Here is a 13561-nt window from a genome sequence, read left to right on the forward strand (position 1 = left end):
TTCTATTAGATGATTAGAAGAAATATTTGCAAAAGAATGATATAAATAATAAGGAACGATAAATACGCTTAATACTTATCTGGTTAAAAGTTCCAATATGCTTCTTAAAATTTTATTATATGTGGCAAAAAGCATGCACTATGTGCAAATCTGCATATTTTTAAAAGTTAATATGTATGTGTGTCTATGTATGTGTATGAACACATGCATGTGGGCACCTACGGAGGCCAGAAGGAGCCATGGGATGTCCTGGAGCTGGAGTTACCAGCAGCTGTGAGCTGCTTACGTTGCTTTGGAAGGCAGAAAGCTCGCAAAGTTTAAGGACATATTCTATAGTATCAGAATCTTGAAACCAATCACTAGAAGCAAGTGAAACAAAATCTCACATAGAAAATAGCTCTTAGGAACCTTTCAGTGATATTAAACACATAGTCACAGATACGGCTCTTTTCTGCATTATTTGAAAATGAAGACTTCTTGGAAGTCACCTTATGATGAGCAAGGAATCACCCTGAGGACATAAGCAGAGGCAGAAAGCAGGCAGGGTGCTGGAGGGAGTGGAGCTTGCCAAATTCCCAACTTTACAAGGAGACTTACTCTTTCAGCCCCGTTTCAGCACTATTTCCAGATATGTCTGAGCCCAGAGAAATGCCAGCAGGAGACTGTCGTCCAGTGAAGCCAGATGACGAAAATGACAGTCCATATGGTTCAAAATTGAGAACTATAATGTTAAAACAGTAACAGAAGTTCATATTTAAAACAAAGCACAAGAGTAAAACTTCTAAGAGTCCATTCACTGTTGAAATCATTAAAAGGCTGGGATCCAGTGAGAACTTTCTAGAATAGAAGCTTTATGTATAACCAACCAGACATGCACAGTAAGAGTGAAGCAGCCATACAAGTGAGGGGATAACAATTGACATGTAATCTGAATAAATTATTTACATAAAAAAACTGTAAATAAAAAAAGAGTGAAGCAGCAACCACCACTGACTTAAGTCTGTATATACTAGGGTAATCAGAGACAAACTGTCCTTTGGTTTTAGCCTTTTATGTCCCCTAAAAAGCCAAAAGAGGAATTCAGTTAGAAATGGCAAATAAAAATAAGCCAGGCATACTGAGAATTTGCTGCTATAATAAGAAAATAAAGGAAGGTAATGAGCTAAAGTGAAGTGATAACAATGTTCTGCTTACCTCAGATGAATGGATGGCCTTCAAAGGGAATCCTCCTTTCGTATACAAACAGTGTTTACTAAGTCACATGCTAACTGTCTTGAATATGTATATTACCTAAATCAATCCCCTCAGAGCCATGGGATTCCTATTATTATTGTGGCAGAGCAGATGACAAACATCCACCCTCCTTTCTTTAAGTAGCAGAATCCTCCAGCCTTAGGTAGGTACACGAACAGCCAGAGGACACATTTCCAGATTCTGTTGTCACATGACTTATGTGCTCTGGTCAATTAAATTATACACACATTTTGAGTGCAACATCTGAGAGAAGTCCCTGCAAAGAAAATTCTCTTTTCCCATTTCCTTTCTCCTGTTGGTTATCATGCAAGTTGGTTGCTGAAGTGCAAGCAGCCATGTTGAATCATAAAGTGAAATAGCAAAGATGTCAGACCGTCAAGAGAGACAGAATCTGGAGTTCTCAGGATTACAAAGCAAACACTAAACAACTTCTTGCCTGTCTAGATGGGAGAGAAGGATAGCCGTATGTTTTGTGTATGCCCTCATTTTTTGAAACAATTAACTAAATCTAATTATAACCATCAACTCTATCATTTTAGACATGAGCAATGAACGCATCAAGTGTCACAGAGTATGCAAAGCTGTGACTACCAGTAAACCAAAACAAGTAACAGACAGAGTGAGAAAAGGATGGAAGGGTTAAAACTGGAAGATTCACCATCCAAACAGATGTGTAAGATGGGGGTTGGAGAGATGGCTCGGGGGTTAAGAGCACTTGTTGCAGCTGGGAGGTGGTGGCACCTTAAATCCTAGCACTCTGAAGGCAGGAAGGCAGACATAAGCAGATCTCAGTGAGTTTGAAGCCAACTGGGTCTACAAAGAGAGTTCTGGGACAGCTAGGGCTACATTGAGAATCTGTGCCTCAAAGAAACAAAACAAGGGTCTGGAGAGATGGTTCTTCCAAAGGACCTGGTTCAATTCCCAGCACCCACATGGCTGCTCACAACTGTCTGTAACTCCAAGATCTGACACCCTCACACTAATATACATTAATTAAAATTAAATAAAATATTTAAAAAAACAAAACAGAAACTAAAACCATTTATTGCTCTTGCAGAAAATCTGGGTTTAATTTCCAGCATGGTGGCTCACAGCTATCTGTAACTTCAATTCAGGGAATCCAATGCTCTCTTTTGGCTTCTGAAGGGACTAGACATATACCTTTGTGTGTATGTGTATGTACTCGTGTGTGCGCACACATCCATAAATAAGTAAATAAATAAATAAAATCATAAAAAAATTTAAGAAGAAGAGGTAGGAGGATCTCTGAGTGTGAGGCCAGCCTGGTTGACAGAGTGAGCTTCAGGACAGCCAAGGCTACGCAGAGAAACCCTGTCTCAAACAAACAAAACAAAACAAAAAATTAAGATGGCTATAGTGCCAAAACAAAAACTCAAAAAACAAAAACCTGTGAGAGATTCAACTCAACTACCATCAAAATTTCAATGACATTCTTCACAAAACTAGAAGAAACTATCCAAAAAGTCATATAGAAACACAAAAGACCATGAATATACAAAGCAATCCACTGACCTCAAATTTTCCTACGGAGCCATAGTGACAATGACAGCATGGTACTAAACAAAAGTCCATGCAGATCAGTGGAACAGAATAGAAACTCCAGAGACAAATATGGTCATGTAATTCCTGACAAAGGTGTTAAAAACATATACCAAAAAGAAAAAAAAAAACAAAACAAAACTGAACAGCCTTGTCAACAAATGGTGCTGGCAAAACTGGATACCACCTGTAGATTCCTATAGAGAATACACTTAAAGATAAGAATTTTCTGAACAAGACCCAGTTGGCACAGGAAATAGCCCAAGAATTTATAAGGCATTACATAAAGTTAAGTTTCTTCATAGCAATCAAAACTCTCAATTTAGTGAATAGACATCCTACAAAATGGAAGAAAACCTATGGAAGCCATACTTCAGACAGGGAGTCGATATCTAGAATATACAGAGCTGAAAAAAATAAACAGCAGCAGCAAAACACACTAGCCAAACAAAGAACCCTGCCAACCAAGAAATGGGCTGATCAAACGAGCCCTAGATAGTTCTCAGAAGGAGAAAACACAAACGGCCAGGAAACATTTGTTTAAAGTGTCTAAATCCTGGCTGGCCATGGTGACCCACACCTTTAATCCCAGCACACGGGAAGCAGAGAGGTAAGCTAAGCTCTGAGTTTGAGGCCAACCTGGTCTGTAGAGGGAATTCACAGGGCTACATAGAAAGTTTATGTACCAAAAAAGTGTTCCATCAGAAAGTCCTAGCCATCAGGGAAATGTAAATTAGAAATACTTTGAGACTCCATTTCATTCTAGTCGGAAAACAAACAAGGACAAAGGACAGTGAGACTGTGCTGAGAGAAGAGCCCTGACGCCTACAGGTGGGACTATTAGCTAGTACGCTGCTATGTGCACCAACGTGAACGTTTCCCAAAAAGTAAAAAGGACAACTACCAGATGAGCTCCTGGGCATATGCTCAGAGGACTTTATAGTCTACTATAGAGACACTTGTACATCCACATTTATTGCTGTCCTAGTCACAGTACCAAGGAAACAGAATCAGCCTAGATGTCCATCAACAGACCAAGTGTTAATAAAAATGTAGTGCATATACATAATGGAATTTTACTCAGCATAAAACAAAAGAGCTGGGTGTGGTGGTGTACACCTTTAATCCCAGCACTTGGGAGGCAGAGGCGGTGGATCACTATGAGTTTGAGGCCAGCCTGGTCTACAAAGTGACTCCAGCATAGCCGAGGCTACACAGAGAAACTCTTTCTCAACAAACAAAGAAAACAACAAACAAAAACCAAAAAAACAATACCCCCTAAAAAACCAAATGAAATTAGGACATTTTCAGGAAAATGGATAGATTTGTAAAGTACATAAAGTGACCCGGACCCAGAGAGACAACTATTGCATGTTCTCTCGTACATAGTCTCTAGTGTTATAAACGCAAACATGTGGACCTGTGAGTCCAGGCTATACAACTAGACAGGGGACCATGAGAGGGAAAAGTGCCAAGAGGCCACAGCAGAAGACACAGAACCAGGAAGGAAACTACTGGAGGTAAAATGGAGAAAAAGACTGCGTGTGTGGAGGAGGGTGGGGTGGGGGATGGGGCCTAGAGTGGGGAGGTGGTGATGATAGGAGAATCAACAAACACAAATTTGTTTTAAAATGCAATAATAAAACCTAATACTTTGTGTACTGCTTTAATTGAAAATTACTTTAAATAAATTTAATTTAAAATTTTAATCAAAACCTTTAAAAGAGCAAATACTTCTGTAAAAGACAATATGCTTAGCAACTTTTTATCTCGTTGAATTCGGAACATAATGGCCTGGCACACAGCATAGAAAATGTACATTCGACAAAACCATTTGAACGATGAAAGAACAAATAAAAACTGATCTTTCTTCAGTTATGTTGATACTTGAAATCACAACCAACAGTACACACTGCTCTCCCTATTTCACAGGAGAATGTTCCAGGCGGCATGTAAATGACTCAGTGATCTCCTCTGTACCAAGGTCCTGGTAAAAGACTCCCTTACAGACTATGCTTCTGAAAGTATAAAGTTCTTGCTTTTTTGAGTTCCTCGTGACATAATTAAGTGGATGCTTAGTTAGAGAAACAGTCTAATACATAGTAAAATTGAGTCACTAGCCCACAGTGACTAGGGCTGCTTCTGGCACCTTTCTTTCTTTCTTTTTATTTTTTAATTTTTTTTCCTACCATCAGTTTATTGAATAAAAGTGAGTGACTTCCTGGCTGGCTGCTGGCCCTCAGCCGTGCGGCCCCATGAAGGCGCACTCCAGCCCCTTCTTTCTTTTTTTTAAAAATTAACTAATTAATTAATTAATTAATTTTGTATACAGTACTCTGCCTGCATGTACATCTGCAAGCCAGAAGAGGGCACCAGATCCCATTATAGATGATTATGAGCCACCATGTGGTTGCTGGGAATTGAACTCAGGACCTCTGGAAGACAGTCAGTGCTCTTAACCTCTGAGCCATCTCTCCAGCCTGTTTCTGGCACCTTTCTAGATATGCTCACGCTATTCAGTGTCCCCTCATCAGGTATGGTGGCACATGCCCTTAATCCAACACTCTGGAGGCAGAGACAAGTTCTCGACCAGCCTGCACTGTACAGTCAGTACAGCTTGTTTCAGTAACAACAAAAACCAAAACCAAAACAAAACAAAGGTCCTATAATCCACTGTATGCTAAAGGGATGGACATATACCTTTTTCCTGAGAGAGCTGTTCCTCTTGGCGCTGGTGATGGGGCTTATAAGGGGCTGCTCCTTGACTGAGTCCTTCAGCCACAAAACCATCCAGGAAAGATAAAGAAGCATCTGCCTGCATTAAAATTAAGCAAAAACCAGGACTTAAAAAAAAAACAAAAACCATGTACTTGGAAGACTAGATTATACAGTCATAAAACCTTGGCATATGCTTCTCTTAAACTTTTTAAAGAGAGACCCTCTCCAGGGCCTAGTCAGGTAAGCTGGCCTGCCTGTATCCTCTATAGCCCCCAAGATCTAGTGTAAATTCCATACCTGCCCTACTTGTTCACAACATCAGGTGCCCCCCAGGCCATATTCAAACTCTTCACCCACTTGTCTCTTGCATATCCTTTTCCAGTGTCTAGCCAGTGAGTCTACTTTATCCTTCCTTCCTCACACCCACCCCAGTTCCCAGATCTACCCCCAAATTCCAGGCTTGGACTAGGACCCACATCCTGCACACCGACCCAGCATCCTGTGCTGCCTGACCTCAGCTCATCTAAGCCATATTCAGCTTCTAGGCACAGCCTGACCCAAACATCCTGTGTTCTGCCACAGCCTGTTCTGCCTGTATCAGACAGAGAACTAGAAGTCTATGTAGACACAGACATAGACAGACATAGATATAGACAGAGACACAGACAGTTTAAATGAAAATTTCCCACCTGGACTGACCCTGTTTCCCTAAGAGTCATAGACTATCTGACAGAAAGTTTAATATCAAACATGAGCCTTCTTTTGAGTTGTTGGTCAGGGCTGTCCCAGAGACTCCCAAAACACACAGGCTATTGCTACTGGTCCTTGCTCCAGAGGTCGATGTTAAGTACCTGTTACTGAAGACATCATGTGTTTTGGACACAGGATCCAGAGGACCCAAGTTGTATCTATCTGACTTTGTGTTGGATAGTTTTATGTCATCTTGGCATAAGCTAATGTCATCTGAGAGGAGGGAACCTTAGTTAAGAAAATGCTACTGTAAGATGGGGCTGTAGGCAAGCATGGGAGGCATATTCTTAAATAGTCACTGATGGGAGGGCCCAGCCCACTGTGGGTGGAGCCATCCCTGGGCTGTGGTCCTGGGCTCTATAAGAAAGCAGGCTGAGCAAGCCATGGGGGAAAAGCCAGTAAGCAGCTCCCCTCCGTGGCCTCTGCATTAGCTTGTGCCTCCAGGTTCAAGTCCTGTTTGTGTTCCTGTCCTTACTTCCTTTAACAATAAACAGTGATCTGAAAAAACAAGCTAGTTAAACCCTTTCTTCCCAAGCTTGCTTTTTGTTCATGGTGTTTCATCAGGGCAACGGGTAACCTAACCAGGACAGCCCTAGAAGTCGATTCCCTGAGGACTAGCTTTCACTATGTCAGACAGTGCCACGCAGGCTTCCAAAGGATGGAGTAACCAATAGTTCTATTCAGTAATGACACCTATGAGCCACAAGAAACAACTAGCAAAGCATGATAACATTAAGGGTGTGGTGGTGGCATGCATACTTTGGAGGTGACCAACAGCTCTCTAGTTGGATTTACGGCCAGCTCTACAATCAAGAAGTCATGTCTGGGACTGGAAACCTAGCCAATTATCCAGGATAGTGAACTCATGGATCCTGTAGGAGAATCTACAACCATCACTTTACTAAACCAGCACACAATCCCTAACTACATTCTATAAATCTGTCCTTACACCCACAGATTAGTGTAGTCCTCACTCCTCATCAAGGAAACTTCTCCTTGCAAAGATGGAGACCACTACAGAAAACCACAGCCAATCAAAATGCAAAATTGTTGAGCCCTAATGGATACATCTACAAAGCATTCCCACACCTAAGGCTCAAGGAACACTGGGGGAGAGAGGGCAAAAAGACTGTAAGTGTCAGAGGATCAGGGTGTTTGCTGTGAGAATGTGTCTCCTCAACAGGTCAGAGAAGCCATACTGACACACAGAGGATTCCTGATTTGCTTTCTGTTTAGTTTTCTTCTTTTACAACTGCATGAAGGCTATGTGTGAATGTGACTATAAACTGAATCCCATGCTTCAAATGAGCAAGGCCCTAGACAGTGACCCCTTGATGGCAACCCATTTTTTAGGACCTGATCTTGCTATACAGCTTTACTTGTTTTTTGTTTTTTTGTTTTTTTTTCTCTTAAACCTATGATCCCTAATAAAACCTCTTCCTGAATCTTACCCTTCTATGGTTTGTGAATTTCATTGTTCAAATTCAAGAGACAAAGCCTGGCAGTCACTGACTTGGTGGAAATGTGTGATCACGACCCTAACTTCCAAGATAGGCCCACACAAGGGTAGACTAGAGCCTGTTCCAGGCACAGACCCCATCCCCAGCCCACATAGCTTTCCCCAGCTTTTCCCAAATCTCAAGACTACCATAAGCTAAAACATCTGCGCTGCCCTTCTCAGGAGAGAAACTGCTCCCATTTAGAACCAGTGTTAAATGGAGCCTCTCCAATTCTCTCCCTACCAACATAAGAAAAACTACAAAGCTCATCATATGTGCTACAGTAACTATATTTTGATATATCCCTTATATATCACACATACAAGAAGCACTCGGTTTAGGCAACATGATTTTGGCAAAATGGAACACAGGACTCTTACCACTATGTCTTCACAACCCTGAGCACCTTGAAGCAAGTTCTTCATAAGCTCTCCATTTTCACGAAGATGTTTCAATTCAAATGCATGCTGTCTCAGACAAGTATTCAAGGATACAGTGAATTCCTGGATTAATTTCTCAACTATATGAGAAGAATGAGCTTGAGGTGTCAGCTTGGTCACTGCAGCAATCAGCCAGGCTTTTGTTTCTGAAGAAATGGAGTCACTCATAAGTAGCTTGTAGAGCCTGCTTATCACCTCCTCTGGACTTTCTTTATCTAGGAGGTGGGAGTACTCTCCTAACACCTAGAGTAAACAACAACGGTGTCCACGTAAATACCAGTCAGCAGTGCCCCATATTCACACCTACTGCTAGGATGAACCTCTATCTGTATTACACACATTTTCAGTTTTTTGTTTTGTTTTGAGTATTCGAGGCAGAGTTTCTCTGTGTTACAGCCCTGGCTGTCCCAGACTCACTCTGTAGACCAGGCTGGCCTTGAACTCACAGAGATCAGCCTACCTCTCCACCCAGGTGCTGGGATTACAGGCAAGCATCACTGCACCGGATGATATTGCATACATTTTTATGAAGAACATTATTAAAGGAACACTATAAATTAGACCAAGAACTGTATAATAGAAAAGAACTGAAACTCATCAGTAACAATATATAAAGTAAAACATCTTCATAGGTTAGTGTTCTTCTGCACTTTGTTAGAGGCTGGGTTATTTTCCAATAAGAATTTAAACAGGCAGGTCTCACATGATAGTAAGAGTAAGATTCTATAAAATGTAGATTTTTTTTTTTTTTTGTCTGAAGACAGAGTTTCTCTTTGTAGCCCAGGTTGTCCAGGAATTTGCTCTGTAGACCAGGCTGGCCTTTAACTCAGAGACCCACTTGTCTCTGCCTGAGATTAAAGGCATGCACCACCATCACCCAGCTCTAGTATTTCTCAAGGTCTCTCATAAAACACAGATTTCTACTTTCTATCATTAGAAAGTATATTTGTAAGACTGTAGAGAGCATCCAGAGTACACAGCTGAACAAGCATCAGCTGACACTGACAAAACAGTCTAGAGGGCTGACGTCAAGAGCACTGACCACGCTACATAGCCTTTTTCACATCTAACTTACTCAAGGCACATACCATTTGACTGGCCTAACAATCTCCCCCCCCCCCCCCCCGAGACAGGGTTTTTCTGTGTAGCCTTAGCTGTCCTAGACAGCCTGTCTCAAAAAAAAAAGAAAAAAAGAAAAAAAGAAAAAAGAAAAAAACAAAAAAAAAAAGTAAGCATTGGGGAAGAGAACTGAACGTGAGAAGAGCTGAGTGCTCTCTGGAGGAGAATATGTTAGGTTCTAATAATTGGTAGGTAGTGCACTTTGCTCACCCAACTCATAACTTGAAGAAATCTCTGTGGATACAAAGTATTTTCCATATCTAGTAAAGTAAGGTAAGACTGAACTGCATAGACTCTTAATTGTTGATCTTCTGTTTCATCATCAAAACCTACAAACAAATTGAAACACCAGTTTAGTTTCCAGTCAATTGCCAATGTCTGTAATAGAAAAACATAGTTTAAATCCTTTACCAACCTTCTGCTAGCAGTCTCAGGAAGTTACTGAGAATATCAGGGTGCATTACATCTCCTCCCACTGAGAACACAGCGTTCATTGTATGAATAAACCACACATTGTCAGGAGCATATGTGTCCAGTGTTAAGGACAAGTCACTTCCTCGTGTCACTTATTGAAATCATCCTCTCTGCAACACAACTCATGCCAGAGTGCCAGCGTACCTCTACCTACCAACAGTGCTCCACAGCCTGGTCCTAGACACAATGGTGCCCACTCAGTGAATAAACTAAGTTTACATTACTTTATCAGGCAACAGGCACACTCATAGCAGGTATTCAAAAAACAAACATGAATAATTTGAAGAAGTGAGCCAGCTATCTTGTGATAGACAAAATCACGGAAAATTCCCATGTATTTCAGAGGGGCTAAAGCTGTGGTGTGCCCACTGGAGCAAATGGTTTACCTTTTCTCTGAGGTTAGAACTTATCAGGTCTAAAGCTATCATTCTGCTGGGTCAGAGCTACAGCAGTGCCTATGCGGAGCACATTTAACCAAGTCCCAAGTCCCAAGAGACAGCTTAAAAAAAAGAAAAAAGAAAAAAAAAAAGCCAACCCCCAAGATGTCTAGACAAGTTCTGAGACTTAAGAACCAAGAATTAAGAATCACTTAATTGCTGGGTCCCTGAACTCAATTCACAAGTGGCCACATCTGCACTACCATCTTCAAGTCAGGGAATAAAGGCACTGTATGAGTCATAGTTGAAGCAAAGGATATTTCTCAGCCAACTCAGCTATTTTGCCAACTAAATTGATAATGATATACTCTTCTTTGCTCTGATGTAAATATTCAAGCATTTTCTGTACAATAACTGTCACATTCTGTGCATTTGTAATTCTGTAAAGAAGTTCCAGAGTCTATTAAGAGGGAAAAAAAAAGTATTATAAAACAATGCATGCTAACACCAATAAATTAAGAAATGTGTTTATAATTAGTTAACTGTTCTGCTTTTGTATAGATTCTCAGGACAATCAGCTAACAGGTGACAAGGAAACGCCAATTTTGCTGGGGTTAAAGGTCAGTGGTAGACTAGCACTTAATGGCCTAGAATATGTGGGTCTAGGTCCTATTCTTCAATGCCAAAAAGTAAAAAAAGGAAACAGTGTAAATTTCAACTAAGTTGGGGAGGGAGGAGGGGGCTTACAAGATATAAGTGATATGAAGGGGAACGAGGAAAACTGGGGAGGGACAGCACCATGAGGCTGGTGAGAGACATCTTTTTTCTGCAGCTGAGAGAGATGAATACAGTGGAGATGCTCTCAGGAGCTACACTGTGACCAAAGAGGGCGTGGGGAGGAGACTGTTCCCCTATGGAAAGACTGATGTGTGGGACACATATTAGAACTGTGGCACAAGTTTGTTTTATTAAAAAGAAACCTAAACTAAAAAAGAAAAAGACATAGACATGCCAGGCATGGTGGCACATGCTTTTAATCCTAGCACTCGGGAGGCAGAGGCAGAGGCAGAGGCAGGCAGATCGCTGTGAGTTCGAGGCCAGCCTGGTCTACAGAAGTGAATTCCAGTACAATCAAGACTATATATAGAGACCCTGTCTGGAAAAACAAAAACAAAAACAAAAAAAAAAAAACAAAAGGAAGAAGAAGAAGAAAAATGAAAAAAAGAACATAGACATGCAATGTAAGGGAAACTCTGTGTTGAACCGTGTTTAACTAACACAGTTTCTAACACAAAAATGCATGCTGTGTGTCTGATAAAACAAATGAGCTGCATAACTATTTTTTATTGCCCTTGGAGTCTTTTTAATTTTAAGCTGTTTTAAATTATGATGTCTATATGTCTATATGTAAATATCTATATGTAAATATATACATGTGCAAAAAAACTATCTTAAAAATACCTTTTAAAATTCAAAAATCATTATCTTTTAAAAGAATGTTTATTTATCTTATATACATGAGTGCTCTATTTGCATGTACACATGCATGCCAGAAGAGGGCATCAGATAAAATTGTAGACGGTTGTGAGTCACCATGTGGTTGCCAGGAATTGAAGTTAGGATCTTTGTAAGGGCAGAGAGTGCTCTTAACCACTGAGCCATCTCTCCAGTCCCCATAATCTTTTAAAAAACAATTGCTATGCATAATACGGTGTTCAGTCAAGCTTAATTTTTAATCACACTGCTCTGAAGTTAGTAAGGTATTTAATATTCACCTTTTAAGAAGTAGGGTTTATTTATTTGTTTGTTTGTCTGTTTTTTCAGACAAGGTTTCTCTGTGTAACAGCCCTGGCTGTCCTAGACTTGCTTTGTAGACCAGGCTAGCCTCAAACTCAGAGATTCACCTGCCTCTGCCTCCCCAGTGCTGGGATTAAAGGCTTGCACCACTATGCCTGGTAGGAAGTAGGATTTATTGATTTTTGTTTTATATGTATGTGTTTTGCCTGCATATATGTCTGTGTGCCATATGTGTGCCTGGTGCCAGAACCAGAAATGGGCATTGAATGCCCTGAAACTAGAGTTAGAAATTTGAACTGCCATGTGGGTACTGGGAACCAAACCTGGGTCCTCTGTCAGGGCAGCAAACGCTTGTAACCACTGAGCCATCTCTCCAGCTCTCCATTCTCCTTTTAAAACCCTCATTATAATAGCTGGGCATGGTGGTACATGCCTTTAATCCCAGCACTCAGGAGGCAGAAACAGGCCTCTGAGTTTGAGACCAGCCTGGTCTATAAAGCAAGTTCCAGGACAGCCAGGGATATTATACAAAGAAACCCTGTCTTGAAAAATTTTTAAATCATTATGTTTTAAATATGAAATAAACTTCTCACTTTTCTTAAATAGGCCCATATACTCATTTAAATGAAGAAAATGAACAGAACTCTTCATGTAGGTACCCAAGTGAATCAATTTAACAAAGGAGGTTAGAACATTAGGCACATGAACATAATTTCTCTTACAAGAAGTTCAAATTATCTCATAGTTCTACAGAATCCTATCAGTTTTCTTATTTAAGAGTGAGTTTATTTACTAGCCATCATAAATTATGTATTATATATAACTTGAGTATGTTTTATTTTATACTAATACAAGGACCCAGGACTAGAATTCAGTTCCCATTCTGTAGTACTTACTTTAATACTTATATTACTAAAACATAAATAAATCAATGATTTCATATACATAACTGGACCTAAGCTTTCCAGTTCATAAGTCCCTGTGGGCTGGCTATGGTGACACACCTATAATCCTAGCATTTGGTGACTGAGACAGGGGCATCACAAGCTTGAGACTAACTTGTGCTACACAGCAAGACCTGCCTAATAAGACAAAATCCCAGGTTAGTAGTCACAACCTTCTGTGAGGCATTACTTGACAGTTTACAGTGGCTAGAAAGGGGCATCAGCTTTCTTCAGTCAATAGCCACCCATGCTCGTGTGAGCAACCCTGCCTAACCAGACCCACACTCAAAGACAAAATGGCCACCCATGCTCATGAAAGCAATCCTGCCTAACTAGACCCATGCACAAAGACAAGATGGTCACTACGCTCATGTAAGCAACCCTGCCTAACCAGACCCATGCACAAAGACAAGATGGCCACCCACACACATGTAAGCAACCCTGCCTAACTAGACCCACACACAAAGACATGATGGCCACCCACGCTGATGTAAGCAACCCTGCCTAACCAGACCCATGCACAAAGACAAGATGGCCACCCACACACATGTAAGCAACCCTGCCTAACCAGACCCACGCACAAAGACAAGATGGTTACTATGCTCATGTAAGCAACCCTGCCTAACCAG

General features: G+C 40.8%; 1 protein-coding gene across 1 annotated transcript in view; it reads right to left on the reverse strand.

Moving 5' to 3' along the window:
• AP4E1 (adaptor related protein complex 4 subunit epsilon 1) overlaps window positions 1–13561 on the reverse strand; it is a 68590-nt gene that overhangs the window by 16836 nt on the left and 38193 nt on the right. Inside the window, exons 11-16 of the mRNA XM_084775280.1 lie at window positions 10524–10651; window positions 9756–9892; window positions 9551–9669; window positions 8162–8464; window positions 5515–5629; window positions 598–721 (exon numbers count right to left, since the gene is read on the reverse strand). Of these exons, the coding sequence (XP_084631406.1) occupies window positions 598–721; window positions 5515–5629; window positions 8162–8464; window positions 9551–9669; window positions 9756–9892; window positions 10524–10651 (926 nt within the window). The remainder of the gene's footprint in view (window positions 1–597; window positions 722–5514; window positions 5630–8161; window positions 8465–9550; window positions 9670–9755; window positions 9893–10523; window positions 10652–13561) is intronic.

This window comes from Acomys minous, assembly GCF_964271855.1.
Source record: "Acomys minous genome assembly, chromosome: 3".
Taxonomy (NCBI): Eukaryota; Metazoa; Chordata; class Mammalia; order Rodentia; family Muridae; genus Acomys; species Acomys minous.